Source organism: Myxocyprinus asiaticus, chromosome 34 (genome assembly GCF_019703515.2).
Source record: "Myxocyprinus asiaticus isolate MX2 ecotype Aquarium Trade chromosome 34, UBuf_Myxa_2, whole genome shotgun sequence".
Classification (NCBI taxonomy): Eukaryota; Metazoa; Chordata; class Actinopteri; order Cypriniformes; family Catostomidae; genus Myxocyprinus; species Myxocyprinus asiaticus.
The window spans coordinates 9,588,160-9,608,036 of NC_059377.1; the positions used below are offsets into that span (position 1 = coordinate 9,588,160).

General features: G+C 36.8%; 1 protein-coding gene across 3 annotated transcripts; it reads right to left on the bottom strand.

Annotated features, from left to right (window-relative positions):
• Positions 1-3,357: 3,357 nt before the first annotated feature.
• LOC127424843 (putative tyrosine carboxypeptidase MATCAP2) lies at positions 3,358-18,918 on the bottom strand. Of its 3 annotated transcripts, XM_051670319.1 has the most exons (7): positions 18,594-18,918; positions 14,478-15,154; positions 12,728-12,871; positions 9,374-9,506; positions 7,326-7,631; positions 7,130-7,227; positions 3,358-4,104 (listed from the first exon to the last, which is right to left on the bottom strand). In XM_051670319.1, exons 1-7 carry the CDS (start codon positions 18,616-18,618, stop codon positions 3,946-3,948), a joined length of 1,542 nt encoding a protein of 513 aa, XP_051526279.1. In that variant the 5' UTR covers positions 18,619-18,918; the 3' UTR covers positions 3,358-3,945. The 3 variants fall into 3 exon arrangements, with proteins under 3 accessions (XP_051526279.1, XP_051526280.1, XP_051526282.1); XM_051670320.1 differs by lacking the exon at positions 14,478-15,154; XM_051670322.1 differs by lacking the exons at positions 14,478-15,154; positions 18,594-18,918 and adding an exon at positions 12,958-13,003.
• Between the last annotated feature and the right edge of the window lie 959 nt (positions 18,919-19,877).

Consider the following 19,877-nt stretch of genomic DNA (forward strand, 5'->3'; position numbering starts at 1 on the left):
AGTTTGTTCAAAGGAGAAAGCAAGAGATAGAGAGTGTGCACTCCCATGCATGGTTGCCAGATTGCACAAAATAAGTATAATATTAGGAGGAATATTTCCAATTTGCGGGGGTTTGCATCTCTTATCGGGCAACCCTGAACATGTTAAACGCCTGTGGAGGCACGTTAGGTCCCAGTGCAAGATAACTGAAATATCCAATGAAAAAAAAAAAAAAAACACTTTTAAGATAAATGAGCCCCGGGCCAGATTGAACCATGTGGAGGGCCGGATCCGGCCCATGCGCCACGAGTTGCCCATGTCTGATCTAGGCTAAATAAAGCGCAACAGCGCCCGGCCACTTTTTTAGCCTTCTGGGTTCCTGAAGTGTTTTTCCAATTCATTTTTTCATAGGCTATTTATAAAATCCTTCATAAAAAAAAGTTCTAAGCCATGAACCAAACCAACCAGCTCTGAGGTAAATTACTACATTACAAACTTTGATTTGAGGCAACAACAAAAAATTGTTTTATTGAAAATCGGACAAAAAGGCAAATGTATAAGTCTGTGTACTTACCGTCTTTAACCAGGGCACAAACTGCAGTCCCATTAAGCGCTGCGAATTATGTCATTGAATAAAAAACAATGCCAATATATAAAACTATTGATTTTAGGTTGTTGATTATGAGTATAGAGATGATATATTTCAAGTTTTCTACAAAATTTTCCAATATATAGAAAAAGAGTAATAGTTTAAAACAACTCGGTTGCGTCACTTCTGGGCTTGTTTTGCTGGTGTTGTTGGCTGCGGTTCTCTGATTGGTGGATCTTTCTCTGATGGACCATGGGTAATGTAGTTGTTTACCATGAATCCCACTATGACAATTATGGCTTTAAGTGTTTGTATTTGAAACCAACATATAAAACCATTGCTAGAGGAAACAACCATTTGTCCAATTGTACTTTTGACTCAAAACATTATTAATTGAGATATAGCCCTTGTGTTTACCTCCCTGTGTGACTAGCCCTGGTCTCCCCATATCTTTTTGTTGACTCTTTTAGGTCTCTCCAAATAGTTCAAATGGATTTTATGTTTCTAATAATATCAGTTCTTAAAGTAAAATAGAGGTGATTCTATCTCCATTATTCCTGGCCTTTAATGAAAGTGATTATCACAGTGGCTTTTGGGGAAGTGCATTTCCTCTTACATCCACATGAGGGTGGCAGACATCTTTTAATATCTGTTCGATTTACCACGTTATAATTATTATATAAAATTGTTTATTCATTCTGGAGTCTTCTATAGAGATTTTGCCTGTTCCACCATGAATAGCAGCATGTCAGACCATAAGTGCCAGTCAGCAGGTGAGCACCAGCAGCATTAGTTACAAAGACATGTGAGGATGTACCTGCAGCTCCCGTGTATCTGTGTAAAGAAAGAGTATGACAAGAGATCACTTACAGTGTGTTTGAGAGTGTATTGTGGGGATGTACATTGATCATTGCTCACATGTAAGGTGTGTTCATACTTTGTTTGAAGCCAGGGCAAATTAGAGCATGTAATTAAAGATCTAGTGTCTCGTGGTTACATGTGTACGGTGTCACATTCTGAGAGATGATTCATAAGTAATGACTGAGTGAAAACAAAGTAGCAAGAAAACAATAAAGCCACTTCCTTGGAACAATGCCCAACACACTTTAGGAGATGTAGGCAAAGTGCAAGAAAATTACTAAATATATATTTTAAATATATTTAATTGGAGTTTCACATGCTTTCCATGGGCATTCAAACAAGACACCTCAATATATGACAAAACAATTTTTTAAATAAAAATTATATCACTTGACAAATAGTAAAGTCAGATGAAAAGGAAGTTGTCAAAAGGGAAGAGTGGCCAATGGGCCATCTAGAATAGCTTATACATTTTATATAGAGACTGCCATATTCAGCTTCTAAGAGAGAGAAAAAAAATTCTTCTCTGTTGTTACATGCTTACATTACTAGAGTATTATGTAGGCAAAATTAGAGTTACAGGAATAAAGTTTCATTTTTGTGTTCCATATATATATAAATCCAAGAAAAACAAAACAAACAAACAATAAAAAAAAAACTTATTAAACAGCTTAAGGAACTTGCAGTATGTAAGAACATTTAGCAATAAGTGATGATTAATTTGGCCCCTCAGTTTCATATGCCCTCAAAGGAAAAGCCACAAGTTATATTTTATCTTCGGTTTAAGGTGAAGACAGTGATCAGAGACACTTGTCCGATCATGGGGCCTGAGAAGGGACTTTGTACTCATGAAAATGACTGTGGCGATATTTTTGCAAAATGACATTAACCTATGTAGTTCAATTCATGTATCGCGGCAGTTCCGAGGTGAAATGTCCACTGTGTGGCGCAAAAAGCGAGTTACATTTTCTCCCAAAGAGATGATGTTTTTAAGGTGAATGCTTTATCGAGTTTAAAATCAACAAAACCTACTTTCCAACCCTTAACATTAAACCTAAACCTAACTGATAGTGTCATTAGAGCAAATGCGAGATGAAAAACACAATTGCTGAAGCAACCACGTCATTTTTTGGTGCTTCTATGACACTTTCAGCTCACGTGTCGACTTGCGTGCTCTTCAGGACTCATACCACGGCCCTTTGCATCACACAAGTGTAGTGCTCCATCAGTTTGTAAATGTAGTTGGTTATAAAATGCAAACGCCTTACAAGTTATGCGTAATAGTAAAAGTGTTTAGATGTCATAAGATAGCATTGTAATTCCCATTATTCTCATCTTATTTAAATCAGCATTAAAGGAATAGTTCACCCAAAACAATTCTCTCATCATTTACTCTCCCTCATGTCATCCCAGATGTGTGATTTTCTTTCTTCTGCAGAACACAAATGAAGATTTTTAGAAGAATATTTCAGCTCTGTAGGTCCATACAATGCAATTGAATGTCGGCAAAACTTTGAAGCTTCAAAATGCACATAAACACAGCTTAAAAACAATCCATAAGACTCCAGTGGTTAAATCCATGTTTTCAGAAGAGATATAATAGGTGCAGGTGAGAAATAGATAAATATTTAAGTCCTTTTTAACTATAAATTCTCCTTCATGCCCAGCAGGTGGCGATATACACATAGAATGTGAATCGGTAATTACAAATGAAGAAGAATGTGAAAGTGAAAGTGGAGATTTATGGTAAAAAAGGACTTAAATATTGATCTATTTCTTACCCACACCTTATCATATCGCTTCTGAAGACATGGATTTAACCACTGGAGTCTTATGGATTACTTTTATGCTGCCTTTATGTGCTTTTCTGGCCACCATTCACTTGCATTGTATGGACCTACAGAGCTGAAATATTCTTCTAAAAATCTTTGTTTGTGTTCTGCTGAAGAAATAAAGTCATACACATTTGGGATGGCATGAGGAAAGAATTGTCATTTTTGGGTGAACTATCCCTTTATGTCAATGCAATTAAACTAACATGATGTCTAAATACAGTGCAATGTAAATAACATATATACTGTATAATTAAATAATAATATACTGTTTTGTATTTCAGTAATGGGAATTTTGGGGGAAGGGGGTTCTTAATTGTCATGGAAATAACGTCACAATGCAACAACAACAACAGAAATAAATATGTGGTCCCAAAAATATGACCTGGAAATATTTTTGACAGGTTTCAAGAGATTCACCCCAACTTTTTATATCTAACACAACATAAACTGTACACAAGTTACTGAAGGCTTTTGTTTTTGGGCAGGTAACTAGTAGAAAGAAATACACTTAGGTTTTTACACTTTAACGTGCAATTTGGTTTAAAACATGGAAGTGCACATATATATGATTGAGACTCAGTGGAGGGAAAGAATGAATGCAGGGTTATTGATGAGATATGGAGGGCTTTTGTCACAGTATGTTAGTGAGGTCAGTAACATCACTCAAAGTCATGCTGGAGGTCAGATAAGCATGCACAGCTCCTCATCGGTTAGCTGGTTGACCTCCATGATTTTCTGCAGCTGCTCTGTGTAGTGCGCTCGGTCCTGCAGGAAGTGAGGAATGCGCACACGCTCCATCAGAGCCAGACCTTTCAGACGCTCCACATCCTCAAATGACACCTACACAACACACACACAGTTAAGCATACATCACCATGGCAACCCCAATGCTGTGTTCAAAAGGTATGAGGCAAACTGAAATAAATGTAAGCAAACAATGTCATTTACGTTTCTTAATTTAGCAGACACTTTTATCCAGAGTAACTTACAAATGAAAATTGTACATATAGGCTTTGTTCACAATGCAGGGGAAATCATTTTTTTCTTAAATCTGGAATTTATCTTTTATAGACTGACTGTTCAAACTGCAAGTTGAATTGGCTGGATCAAATTCATTTTTGTTCAGACTGCAGTTGCTTTTGCTAGATGTCCACATTAGTTGTCATAGTAATGATGCAAACTTGTGTAGGTTCACCATGCATGAAAGTTTAGCAATGGATGTTTTGCCATTGATTATGTTTTTCATGATCACATTTGTCATAGACAACTGCATAAAAAAACAGGAAAGGAGGCATACGCAATGTTTGTTGCTGCTGTTATGGTGCAGCAGTTAAGCAAGATACATTCACTACCTTATAGCGCTGTGATAGCTCACAACCAGTTTTTGTTACCGCACCTTAGCACATCATTTTAGGTGAATAAAACCAATGTTTGTATTACTGTAAGAGGTTTGCACTGCTTAGGCTGCCTTGTGGCATCTATATGAAATACGGGTGCATTCCATTCAGAAGTGATCATCTCTACACTGTGACAGTTTCAGAGGGCTGAAAGGTATAGGGCCCAAAAATAACTGTCATTATGTATTCACTTTTTAATTAATTTTTATTAAACCTTTAAGCTCTGAGGGTGTTCTTAAAGATTTTCTGTTTCAGTGGCATACCCAAAATTAAAGGCTTAAAAAAAAACAAAACAAAACAGGGGGTCAAGTGTTTGGTATCATTTTAAAGAAAACTTTTAATTTTTTTTAATTATATAGATTATGACAAATTCTGAAACTCTCATCTTAAGAAACTGCTGAAAAATCACAAAAAAACTTGAGCCAAAAATGTACTTTTTTTTCTTACTTTTCTGATTTGACATTATATATCTCAGGATGTAAATAAGGTGGCTCCGAAAAACTGCTCTTGTTTTGTTCCCAATCATGTCAGCTGTACCGGAGTAAAATTTTGTGTCGATACTACAAGCAACCAAATCAGTTATTGCATTAAAAAAATAATTTATCCTAGTGTCCAAAAACATCTCCAAACAAATAAAACATAAAAATTGTACATAACTAATTACACATGCAAACACAACAATGACTTAAGGTTTGCATAGCATACAGACATGATTTTAATAATGAGATTTCACAGAATGAGTTTCATTCTGTGCCATTTGAGTCATCGAGTCTGTGTCATGTACTTAGTGCCATCTTCTGGTGGCCATATGTAATTACAGTGATTGACCTCATGACTCTCTGCCCAAATATGGATGACTTTCACCACTGGTTGGAGCAATCTGAACCCAATCTGATTGGTTTAGCGTTCCAAGACGCTACATCATTTCTGATGACTTCATCTGATCCAGGAAAGCTAACATGTTTTCAGCCAGATTGCAAGATGCCAGATAGCCAGACGCTGTGTGCACATTTTGCACATTGTGCTTTGTGTGGATTATCTAATGATCTATGCATCTGATTTCTATGTGTGTGGGCTCGTTTAAAAAATAATCGCCTAATTTAAGTAATGGTATGTGATATTTTATGTTCCGTTTATTTGTCGTGAAGGTATAAGGGACAACGCGGCATATGAGTAACACCTGTTCACATGAAACATAATTGTCAAATACATATACTTAGCTATTACTTGCTATAAAATTGTCTGTCTTTCCAACAACATATGACACATGGCTATGAGATTAATGGCTATGAGTTTGATGTTTTTACCGATTACAATATGTACAGAGCAAACTTTTCATGAATTATCAAAACGGAACACTTCTGATTTTTTCTGCAAATTTCAAAGCACTAGTTCAGTTTTGGTCATAATGCCTGCATGAATTGGAAAGTAGAGCTAAGCTTTCAAACAATACCTATTTTGTATTGGTCAAGACTGTAGTTATTAACATTTTTATCTTTTTTTTTTCTAGGGCACACAGTGTGGGCATCATTAGGATTTTCCTTTCAATGTGCCCCGTGAAGACATAATTTATTCTGTTTGGAACGCAGTATATGTCTTCTTGTTGCAACTACTGACATAACAACCTGTTGCACAATGAATGATGAAATAAATAATATGACTGTCCAGACAGAGACTCATTAACAGAAATCTGATTTTAAATGGATTTCAAACCACCTACGTATGTGGTTTGGATTGGGCTTGTAAAAATCGTATTTCATATGTGTTTCTCCTGTTCAAACTACAAACGGATTTGAGTCGGATAGGCCAAAAAAAATCAGGGGTTTTTTCTGCCTGTATGAACATAGCCATAGAAGAACTAATAAGGAATAGTTCACCCAAAAAATTTACATACTGTCATCATTTACTCACCTCTACGTCGTTCCAAACCTGTATACATTTCTTTATTCTGCAAAGCACAAAATTAGGCATTTTGAAGGATATTCCATTAGCTGATTTCAATGCAAATGCAGTTGGCTTACTTTAAAGCTAAAAAATGACCCAAAAGTGTTAAGGTATTCCATGCAACTTGTGCATCATATTCCAAGTCTTCTGAAGGCATACGATTTTTTTCCCCACTGATATTTAAGTTATTTTACATTGAAAATCTTGACTTCATCCATACTGTAGCTCTTCTTTGTATGCTGATGAGGGCATAAGAGAAGCTTGTTCGCAACGGCTCGTGCTTAAATCTCATGAACGAGTTTGTCTCATACACTCATGAGCACACAAAGGAGATGCGGCTGTGTTCTGTAGAACAAAGAAATTCATACAGGTTTGGAACAACATTAGTGTGAGTAAATGATGACAATTTAAATTTTTTGGTAAACTATTCCTTTAAGCATGAAGTAATTGTGGAAGTAATTTCTAACACTTACATTTGACTATTTCAAAAAACTGGTTTGAAAAAATTATTTACACTAACTGACCTTTCCCAGAGCCATGAGCAGCTGGAAATCAATCTTGTCTCTGTGTCTGAGGATCTTCAGGATGCCATCAAGATACACCTGATCCTTACTGAAACAACCTGAATAACAAATATCACTTATGATTCACACTTATCAATACAATGCCAGTTCTGTGTGACACTATTAAGTTCCACATTTACACATGAAGCAGTGTTACCTGGCTGTGTTGTGTCGGTCTGTCCACGTTTGGCTCTGACGCAGTAGTCCCATCGTGTGTTGGGGTCGTGGACAAATCGGCCCAGGTTGTGAAAAAGCTGTGAGAAGGACATGCGGCTGGCCTGGTAGACGGTGTAGTAGAGCATGGCAGCACGCCACAGTGTGGGATCCTTGCGGAAGAGCACGCTGTGAATGCTGGCCAGCCCCTCTTCAGTGGGGTTCATGGGCCGCAGGCCGTGTTTCTTCCTTCTCCCACTATTGCTCCAGGGCTGGTGACTGTTGTTGATGCCGCGGAAGTAGTGTGTACCTGAGAGAGGGATGCAGAGGGGTTGCATTGCATCTAGTAGGCATAACTAAATGGATTTAAGTTTGTTCAACAAGACTCAAACAAATACGTTATTTATTTATTTATTTGAAAAATCGTAATTTTATTGGGATAACTGATTTTTATGGGCAAGTAACTCCAAGATGCTACAGGTGGATTGTCCAACATCAGGTGAAAGTCCCTCAACAAATCCTCACAAAGCCCTCATTGTTTGGCAACAAACAGACAATTTCCTTCAAATTAAAGGAATATTCCGGGTTCAATACAAGTTAAGCTCAATCAACAGCATTTGCATCATAATGTTGATTACAACACAAAAAGTAATTTCGACTCGTCCCTCCTTTTCTTAAAAAAAAAAAAAAAAGAAAGGCAAAAATCTGGGTTCCAGTGTGGCACTTACAATGGAAGTGAATGGGGCCAATCTGTAAATGTTAAAGGAATATTCCGGGTTCAATACAAGTTAAGCTCAATTGACAGCATTTGTGGTATAATGTTGATTACCACAAAAATGTATTTTCTTTAAAAAAAAAGCAAAAATCGAGGTTACAGTGAGGCACTTATAATGGAAGTGAATGGGGCCAATTTTTGGAGGTTTAAAGGCAGAAATGTGAAGCTTATAATTTTATAAAAGCACTTACATTAATTCTTCTGTTAAAACTCATGTGTTATTTGAACTGTAAAGTTGTTTAAAATGTCATTTTAAAAGTCGTTTTAGGGTTTGTTGACATTACATCGTCATGGTAACAAAGTTGTAAAATTGGTTATAACTTTACACAGAAAAGTGATTTTATCTCACTAAAATCATGTTTACACACATATCCTTTATGTCTTGTGGTTATACTTTTGAAAAAGTGAGTATTTTAACGTTCCCCATTCACTTCCATTGAAAGTGCCTCACTGGAACCTCGATTTTTGCTTTTTTTAAAGAAAAGGAGGGGCGAAATTAATTAATTTTTGTGGTAATCAATATTGTGCCACAAATGCTGCCGACTGAGCTTAACTTGCATTGAACCCGAAATATTCCTTTAAAGTAATCACTGTTTCAAAAGTATAGCCACAATGTAAACAATGTGCCTGTAAACATTAAAATGTGACATACAGTTGACATATAGTAAAAGTAAAATTTATGTAAAATTAAAATAAAAAATGCAATAAATTTAACATGGATACAGCATGGATAAAATCTAGTCCTGATAATTTATTCATTAGAAGTGTGCACACTTAAGAAATGTTTATATTGAAATCACTGACTTTTCAAAGGAGTTTTCAAATTTGAGCAGAGTTTGAGACATTGTTGAAATCTCTTCTGAAACTATAGAAGAGACGTGTGAGATTACTAAAGAAGCCAGAGACTGTCTATTTGATCTCCATTTCATTTCATTGCTGTTTAGGAGAAATCATTGGAAATATTAAAAAGATTTGACTTGTTATTATTCTTTCGATCAGAGTCTTGCTAAATATCATTTGATAACACATACTGGCCATCTCATCCCTTTAGAAGAGCATTGTATTATCGTGTAGCCAGCCTCTGTTTGTTATGTTGGCCGGACAACAAAATATAAGGTGAAGGTGAATGACAGGAAGAGAGAGAGGAAGTGTGGGAGGAAAATTGCAATGTTTCAGAGTACAGAACACAAGTGCCTGGAGTTGTTGGACCCACAAGACTTCATGACCTAAGTCCTTATGGACAGACTCAACTCTACTATTAGACAACAAACACATACCGATTTCATGCCTTAGCATCCCCTCCAGCCACTGTTCTCTAGCAGTAGAGATGTTAATGGTGAGTGTAGGTCTGCTGTTCACCACAGTCATTGAAGCTCTGGACAGGAGGTCATCAGTAAGTTGAACAACAATCTGTGGAGAAAGACTAATTTTACAGTATGCTGGCTATGTTGAGTGACAGCATCGCAGAAGCTTGTGATCATGTGTTAACATGCAATAAATTAAACTCTTCATTGATGTCTATTGATTCTGTGGCTCCAAAAAATATTTAGACACATGAAGCACACTTAAATGTATAAATGTCACTACATTAGATAACAAAATGTCAAACAAACTGGCATCTGCAAATCAAGAAACTTTTCAGAACTAACTTTTCTGAGCCATTTCTGTAGTTACTTTTTACCAGCTGTGTCTATTTACATTGGCGGCCAAACGTTTGGAATAATGTACAGATTTTGCTTTTTCAGAAGGAAACTGGTACTTTTATTCAACAAAGTGGCATTCAGCTGATCACAATGTGTAGTCAGGACATTACTGATGTAAAAAACAGCACCATCACTATTTGAAAAAATCTAGACAGGCACCATTTCCAGCAGCCATCACTCCAACACCTTATCCTTGAGTAATCATGCTAAATTGCTAATTTGGTACTAGAAAATCACTTGCCATTATATCAAACACAGCTGAAAGCTATTTGATTCATTAAATGAAGCTTAACATTGTCTTTGTGTTAAGTACATCAGAGAGGATAAGTACATCAGAGTCTCTAGTTTGACAAATAGACACCTCACATGTCCTCAGCTGACAGCTTCATTGAATTCTACCCGCTCAACACCAGTTTCATGTACAACAGTAAAGAGAAGACTCAGGGGTGCAGGCCTTATGGGAAGAATTGCAAAGAAAAAGACACTTCTGAAACAAAAACAAAAAGAAAAGGTTAGAGTGGGCAAAGAAACAGATATTGGACAACAGATAATTGGAAAAGAGTGTTATGGATCAGCGATGGGTGATACCACTTATTTTCTTTTCGATCCGATACCAATTACTTTTAGGCCAGTATTGCCGATATTGATACCAATACCTCTAATAAATTACGTTTTTATGAATTCTTTGGATAAAATTAGTAACTTAAATTATTACTTAATTTTTTTATATATTTATAGGCCTAAGCAGAAAATTATTAGGCTGCTTTGTTTAACCTTTTTAAATTAGTAAGTATAAGCAACATATAAAACCACAAGATTAACCACAGATATTATTATATGGCTACTATTACTAAAACCAAGTTACAATATGGTATTACAGTAATGCTGTAGCAAAACCATGGTTAATTTTATCAAAACCTTGGTTACTGCCCAAAAAAAACAAAAAAACATGGTTACTACAGTCGTGGTTACTAGTCATGGTTAATAAAATATTACTACAGTAAATCCATGGGTAGTTTTCATAAGGGTATCATTTATTAATGAGGATTAAAGATCATTATCAATGTTTTAACAACAATGAATTTAAATAAGTCCGTACAAATGGTCACAAATGCCCATTATAATACATGTCACGTCTAAGTTTGTCATTACTTGGTGTGAATAACTCCAGATGCTCATTACCTCAGGAAACACTGCTCCCTCTTTGAACGAGCACTATGACTGAAAGGGTGAGCATTGTCTGCTGGTGTATTTTAGCATTTCTACACGTCAAGATGAGCGGAAGTTAAAATTGTTCTGGTGCCATGCAACAATTCGCTAATATAATTATTTTTTTCCACTTCGAAGCTTATGAGATGCATTACTATTCATGTTATCTAAATAATAAGATCATTAGTTAAAAAAACTTCAGAATCAATATTTTTATGTGAGGATCGATATTCTTGATACCACATCAGTATCGGAAGTATCAATAATTTAGTATCGATCCGCCCATCCCTATTACGGATCTCAACCCCACTGAGCTTTTGTGGGATCAGCTAGACTGTAAGGTGTGTGAGAAGTGCCCGACAAGACAGCCACATCTATGGCAAGTGCTACAGGAAGTGTGGGGTGAAATGTCACCTGAGAATCTGGACAAACTGACAGCTAGAATGCCAAGGATCTGCAAAGCTGTCATTGCTGCACGTGGAGGATTATATGATGAGAACTCTTTGAAGTAGTTTAAGAAGTACTAAACATTTTCTTCAAATTGTAGTAATTTTTCATGTTATTAATGTCCTGACAATACATTGTGATCAGCTGAATGCTACTTTGCTGAATAAAAGTACCATCTGTACATTATTCCAAACTTTTGGCCACTAGTGTAAGTGGATGTCTGAAGTCAGTTCCCCTCAAATTCACACAGGTGTCCTAACAGAATAACCACAGGTATAGTTCAGCACATTATCTATGGACATGTTCCACAAATGCTTGCCATCCAGAATGTGTAAAAATAGTTTTTGTCTTAATTATAAACAGTATAACCATTGTTTTATCATTTCACCAAACCTGAAAATGTCTTGCTTGAAGTGTGTGCTTGTGCTATATTTCCTTTAAACAAATGCTACTTGGTTTGATATTTTGCTGTCTAATGCAATGACTTTTTTAATCGTATTTATGCCTGATTATGTGTTTTTTTTTTTTTTTTTTTTTGGTGAAATAACTCCCAGATGAAAAACTCTCAAAAGTCTAAAATATAAAAAAAACCTCAACTGCCGTGTTTCCACTACCCTGTAAGCCAGGGCTATCGACTGGTCAGCCAGGGCCAATAGCCTCGGACCTCGAGCCGTGAGACCAAAATCTATATGCATTCCCTCCATCGGGCCAGTAGCCTCGCAGCGTTGCCCTAAAATCCACCCTTAATATGCTGCCCTGGTGCCAAAGTCACACACCCCACCCATTTCACAAGCAAGAGGGAAGCTCAAGCTGAGGTATTAGACTCTGGAGACTAGCTAGCCCTCGTAATGAATATGGTGAAGACTGAAGCTGCTGTTTGTTTGCTTATTTTGGTCTTCGCTTGGTGGAAAGCAAAACCTGACTCAGTGAAACTCTGCCTTTGACATTGACCCCACATCAATACTTAGTTGGCCTTCTTTGGCCCAAAGGTAATCGGTGGGCCAAAGGCACTTGACAGTTGGCCACGAGGAAGACCCAAGGAGGCACGACGAAGCCCCAGAAGTGAAAGTGGGAACGCAAATGGCCCTGGCACGCACTAGCACGCCCTCATTTGGCCCGATAGTGGAATTGTGACTAATGATTTTTATTCCTTTTTGGCAGTACCTCAAGTTTCTGAGATATTCAAAGGGCAGTTAGATAACAGGATCTGGTACACACTGTGAATATGGAGGTACTTGTTTCTTTCTATCTGCATCTCTCTCCCGCTCTCACCTCTCCCGTGCATCCCTCCTTTTCCATGTACTTTTTGACATTGTACCAGATGCAGCTCTTGGTGAGGAGGTTTCCTCCTGTAGCCTGTTCAAACTTCTCATAGGAGCCGTATTTTTGCAGGGCCAACTCCATGATCCGTACAGCCTGAGACGAAAACAAACACACAAACATAAGCTTCAGTTGTTTTGATGCAACTTATAGAATAATTTAGTCAATATAAATTAACCCACCCTCAATGTTTAAATGTTTCTCTTTCTGTCCCAGAGGTCCTTCTATGAAACCTGTGCCATTTCCATTTAGAAAAGGTGATTTTACAGCAAAGTTTGTATACATTTTTACTGTTACATCAGACAGTGTAACAATTATCCAATTTTTTATAATCACTTGTCTGCTATAGAAAATCATGGTAAAAAACATAACATAAAGTGATCAAATAAGAGGAGAGATTTAAATGTCCTGGGTTGAATTTCTGAAAGGATGATTATGTCATTTTGACAGATTGATTTATAGAATAGTGCATTATTTTAATGCATCAAGTTAGTATTTGCACTAGGTGTAAATAGCACCTGCCACACAGCGCTGCTATTTGCGCTCCAATAGTCTGGTAGAAACACAGAAATTGTAGACAAATTGCACCACCCGATGTTGCTGCAGTGGTGTTGGGCGTAATGATGGTACTATTATTTTTCTACAAAATACTGTGGTGATACTATGGTTACTGTAGTAAAACCATGGTTAATTTTTGAACGGGAAGGTTAGGGTTAGGTTTAGGGGTTGGTGTAGGGTGTCTGTGGGACTCTAAATAAACACAATAATCACACTGCAGTGATGCCACTAGACTGTATATTAGTATTTAATTAGGGGTACAAATAGTATCTGCCACTATTTGCACTTAGTGCAAAGAAGATGCTTTTTGTTGCCATTTGCACATAGTAAAAACAGTATTTATCGCTATTTGCACTTATTGCTCTTTACACTATTAGTGCATATATCATCTATGGCTAGTGCTAATAGCCTGCCATATTTTAATAAGGGGGATTATGTTAGTTAAAGGTTTGATGCAGAATCTGGTGAAAAACTCAATAATAGGTGAAACTCAATGATATTCAGACCCTCAATTGTTATGTGATGAATGCATAGACGTCAGTGAGTCATTAGGACAGGGGCTCCATGCAGAGTCTTGATTCATGAGGCTTGGTTTGTGGTGCATTAGAAAAAGCCTTAAGGCAATCCACAGCGCGGTCAGTCTGAAATAATCAATTTAATGGTCTGCAATCATTGTATTCTTCCTCTACTTCAAAACACACAACCCTAACACAGCCAATATCAGAGGTGTATAGTAATAAAGTACAATTAATTGAGCTGTTTAAGTAGTTTGAGCAGCTTTTGAAAACAATTATCTTTTCTTCATCACTTTGAAAAAGCACCAGCCGCTACTGATCTCAAGGTGATTTTAAGTAGATTAAAATAGAGTATGAAGTCAGTTCCCCTATCAGAGTAACCACAGATGTAGTTCATCAATTGGCAATGCATTGGCCAAGCTTTCATTTGTGCTTGTTTCTGGCCTAAGAATACAAATTGAGATGGAGCCTGGGTTTCCAACTTTGGCAGCAGAGTAGATGTCATATATGGTTGAATATGCTTGTGTCTAAGTAACAACGGATGCTGTATTTGTGGGTTACAGAAAACAAAAAAGTCCTCATCAATAGAAGAAGGGCCCTTTAAATTATGTGAGAGTATGGGCACCTACCTGCGTGAGGAAGCGATCTGAAGCTTTGCTGTGCTTTGCCAGCACTTGTGGAGGGACAGGATTGCTGTACTCAAACTGAGGGTTGTAGTTAAAGTACGATTTGAAAAATCTGTCCCTCTCCTTCTCCACATTAGACGGCTTTATGGCAGTGAGGATGCACAACTTTTTGATTGAGTTCTCACCATCACGACCAGCGAGACATGCTCTGGACAGCTGGGGCAGTTTTGTGCCTGGGGAACCAGCTGGGAAGCTGTTTTTGGGTCTGGGGCAGGGGGAAAGACGAATGCTGCCCAGCACACTGATGCTGTTCATTTGCCTGGAACTGCTGGTGGAGAAGCAGGAAAAGACTGATTGATCGTGCCTGGTGTCTCTGCAACTAACGGTCAGCTCACTCAACGTGAGAGGTGCAAGGGTTGGCTGGGGTCTGGTGCGATGTGTTGCTGTCGAGACTCTTTGCGCTCTTTTGGTGCACCTGTGAAGGGAGTACTTAGGGTTCTTCTGTTCATCTGCTTCTTTCTGAAGCAGAATGTTATAGCTTCTGATGCCCGTGTTAAACAGATCCTTCAGAACGCCAGAGGACACGCGCTCCAGCCGCACCTGACTGAGGCTCACAGGTTTCTCCATTGGGCTTAATACACACCTCTTAGATGTTTCCAGTTCCGGCCAATAGAGCTGTTCTGAAAAAAATTACACATACGAAGGGATGCTTCAATGGTCTACTCAGGTCTTTCGATGAATCTCTGGTATTTTTCATTGCATAAAGGAGATGAAGCCTATTCTTAGGACTATTGATATTTTAAAGCATTGTTTTCAAGACAATGTGTCCAGATGTTTTACTTTTGAGTTTGTTTTTAATTCTCATTGATCTCAATTATTCTATTTAAAGGCATGTTCCAGGTTCAACAGAAGTTAAAGGTGGTGTAAGCGATTTTAGCCATTCTGGAACTTCCACGAGACAGAGTTGTTGATTTTCTAAAACACCGCACTCCAAAGATAGCGTTGAGACCGTCACCTTCTCATTGTTTTCAAACACAACTGTAGCAAAATAGTGCTCTCAGCTGACAACTGTTATGAATCTGAAGATGGCATTAAACCTGAATGATCAGCTTCAACTACTACACTAAGAACATGCAAAATGATTGACAGGCAGAAAGTACATCAAAGTCTTCAGATTCGCTTATCAAAGAATGTGTCTGTGGCCCACAACCACATTTTAGTTTGCTAGTTTACACAGTCTAGTTCTGTCACAGTGACCAGTGAGATATCTCAGGACACTTATTTCATTAACATTTTCTGCACTATTTCATAAAAAATAAAAATAAAATAGCTTATAGCACCTTTAATCTCAATCGTACAGAGACCCTTCGAGAGTTAGAGGACAGGGCGGCATCAGAATTTTTTCTGAAATAATTTTGCTTGCCCTGACAATAAGTTTGGTGTTCCTTCGTAATAAATGTACTATTGTTTTACTACAGTAACCATATTTTAATCATGATAATCGTAATGAAACCATAGTGATAATACAGGAAAATGAAAACTATTGCAAAAAATTTAAATAAAATTTTTTTAAAAAATCATAATGTTGTGGTTATTATGGTTTTACTTTACAAATACCATAGTTTAACTATGTTTTAGTAATATTGTAGAATGTAGTAACCATAGTTCAGGAAATCATGATTTTACTACAGATTAAGCATAATTAATCTTGTGGTTACTATGGTTTTACTACATATTTGTAGTAAAACCATAACAGCCTCAAAATCATGATTATTACTATGGTTTCACTACAAATATCAATGTTAAAATATGGTTACTGTAATACCATGGTAAATTTATTGTGAGGAAATGCAAAACTATTCAAGAAAAGAAATTCCTGCCCTGTCCTCTGAGACACTCGAAAGCATTTGCGGTATAATGTTGATTACAGCAAAAAAATAATTTCTACTTATTTTTACTTAATAAAAAAATAAAAAAAAATAAATAAAATCTTGGTTACAGTGAGGCACTTACAATGGAAGTGAATGGGGCCAATCTGAAATGTGTAAAATACTCACTTTGAGTACAATTTTATCCAGTATTACAACTTTGTTGCTATGATGACTTAACACCATTAAAGCCTGTGATTCTGTGGTCATCAACATTATGCCACAAATACTGTTGACTGAGCTTAACTTGTACTGAACCTGAAACTTTCCTTTAAATCAGCATAAATTAAAGGCAGTACAACAACAACTTAAACACATCTTTACTTTTTTGCATTAAAGTAATGGGAATTGGGGGGAAATGTGCTTAATTTTCATGAAAATAACGTCACAATGACAAAAAATGATAATAATAAAAAATAAATATATATATATATATATATATATATATATATATATATATATATATATATATATATAAGACAGTGCTTGTCCTTAAAATAGCTTTAATTTTCTTAAATAATTTGTAAGAAATGTTTTTCTTAATTTTATTGTATTTTTATTTATTTTTGTATTATATAAAATAAATATGGCATGTTTTTAAAGACTTCACAAGATTCCCATGTAGTGTTTTGTGCTGTTTGCCAATGAGGTACTATAGAACTATAGCTGGAATGGGTTAACATATGTCCAAATTTCTTGTGATGAAAAAATGAAATTAGCTACAATTACAAGTAGTGTCTGAAAGCTAAGTACAGTGATTCCAACCCTTGACAAAACAGGTATTCCTCAAATTTAGAACAGCTTATAATTATGCTTATTGCACCACTAATGGAATATATTATGGAAGGTATGGCAAATATCTCCCTTTTTTAGGTAAAATATATTAGGATGGGTTATGATAGCGCAGGTACACCAGGTGGTATTTCAAGACAAGGAAATACAGCTTGTCTTAAACTTGAGACTCAGCCCTGATGTTGTCAGTTGTTGTGTCCTCATTTCCCAGGAAACAAAATCTCCTTAGCCCATTTAACCCAGACTCCTGCAAAAGACAAGAAATAGATCTGGACAGCAGTGAAATGAAGCTTGTTTTAAGCTTGTAGCTCTTTCACTGTCTAGTGAGCTGACTTCACAGGCCAGGATATTCCTATTAGAAAGCAAAACAAAACGACTCAGAACAAAGCATGACACCTCAGACTCATTGCTTGTAATTAGCATTCATCCTGCTGGCTTTTGTAATTGCTATTTATTTGTTCCTACATCATTTCAGGAGGATGGACCAAGGACGCATGTAAGTATTAATGTTAGGTCATGCAGCTCTCCAGTTCTCCATCACGTGGCACACAACAGCAGTATCAGTCCATGTGCCTCTGCTAAATGAGTCCATGCCTCATAGCAGAACAGCTCTGACAGGTGCAGTGAACTAGAAGGACCTCAGCATCAGAGAGCTGAACTATAGTCTAGAAGCACATAAAACTGTCTGTGCATGTTTAGATCTTTAAGAGTGCACTGACAGTAATGCATTATAATGTAAAATACAGCGGGCTCAAATGTATTTGGAAGATTAAGCTGCACTCAAAATGTATCAGAGTGCCATCGGCAAACAAATGATGCATTTACTTGTACCTAATAGGTGGATGTTCTAGCTGAGTAACTGCTAATGTTTGACAACCACAAAGTGTCCAAATACTTTTGTCATAATTTTTAACAGTTCATCTATTGTTTTAGCCTTTATTGTATACATTAAAACCTAACAAACGTCTTCATGTGAAATATTTAGGTTGAAAAGTGTGCTTGTGCTATTTTCCTTTAAAATAAATGGCACGAGTTGATTTTGTTATATTATGCAAAAACATTAAGACATTTTTAAGTGTGACTTAAGTGTCTGTATACTTTGTGAGGGACACTGTATTGTTTTAATGCATTCACAAGCAGGCTTTCACAAAAAAGTATTACCATGTTCTTTGGTATTCATGTGAATACCATAGTGCATAAATATGGTGATCTTTCAGTACCATGGTATCACCATCTGATGCCATCACATATACTGCCACAGTATTGTTTGTAATAGTATTAATAATGACAGATCAATTTAATGAACTGTGCACTTTCTTATAGCTCCCTAAAACTGTTTGGCATTATTTTTCGCAATCCAAGATACAGATAACATCAGGATAGGTTGACACAGACTCACCTGTAACTTGAATAGATTCAAGCATCGTCTCCCTCGCGCTGTGGAGCCTCAACTTTTCACCCGAAACCAATAAAGCGAACAAACAAAACACAGCAAATATCTAGTCATGCAGTTATAATATCTGGCACACAGGACGAGCAGTGCAGATCAATGCTGTTATTTGCAAATCTCCTCATGTGTGAGTCTACCGCGCGCTGTCTCTGAACGAGCCGCTGCTTCGGTCTGGAAGCTGGAGCAAGCGCTCAGCGCGTTGCCATGGTGCAATGTTAACGTCAACGTCACCTCGAAAAATACGTCAGTTCCGTTTCACATACAAGCCGAACTGTTTCCCTCCTGGACGAACAAGAGAACCCAATTCGAAGGAAGCGACGTCGTTTTAAAATGAGTGCGTTGAGGGTGACGTCACGGAAGGCTGTCAATCTCTGGCGGACGTCACATCTTGTTAGCTGTCTCTGTTGTAATATGTTTATAATATGGAAACCACACCCACGATTCGTTTTAACCAATCATCAACGTTCTTCGCCCAGCCGAGTTCTCATCGGTTAAGAATTTCAGAGATGTGCGCGAGAAGGAGAAATGTCACCAAACGAACACCTTGGCAGAACAAAAACATTACTTTAGGCGAACTAAAAGAATAAATGAGCCTTTACTTGTCTTATTTTATAAAAATGTAAATAATCTTTTGATTGATATACACCTTTTGTATTTATGTAATAATTATATTCGATATATTTAATATATTATAAATAGTATTATTGTTATTTATTGTAACTATACAACAAAAATATTATTTTTAATTGTAAATGTATAAGAACACATTTCTATTTTTTTCTTTATTAAAATTCTTCTCTTATTTTGATATTAGGCTTTTTAATAACGTGTACAGTCTCTTAAACAAGCAGTAATGCAAATAATAACAAACTTTAAAGGCATTATGGCCTATTTATCTTCTGACCAAGAATTAATTTATTTTTTTCTGTAACACCTGAAATGTTCGTAATTCGTCATTTTGTTGTAGTTGATGTCATATGTTATTACAAGGTATATCCACCTGTGTATTTTCTCTCTCTCTCTCTCTGTGTCTCTCTGTCTCTCTCTCTCTCTCTCTGTCTCTCTCTGTCTCTCTCTCTCTGTGTCTCTCTGTCTCTCTCTCTGTCTCTCTCTCTCTCTCTCTCTCTCTGTCTCTCTCTCTCTCTGTCTCTCTCTCTCTGTCTCTCTCTGTCTGTCTCTCTCTCTCTCTCGCTCTCTCTCTCTCTGTCTCTCTCTGTGTATTTCTGGATGCAC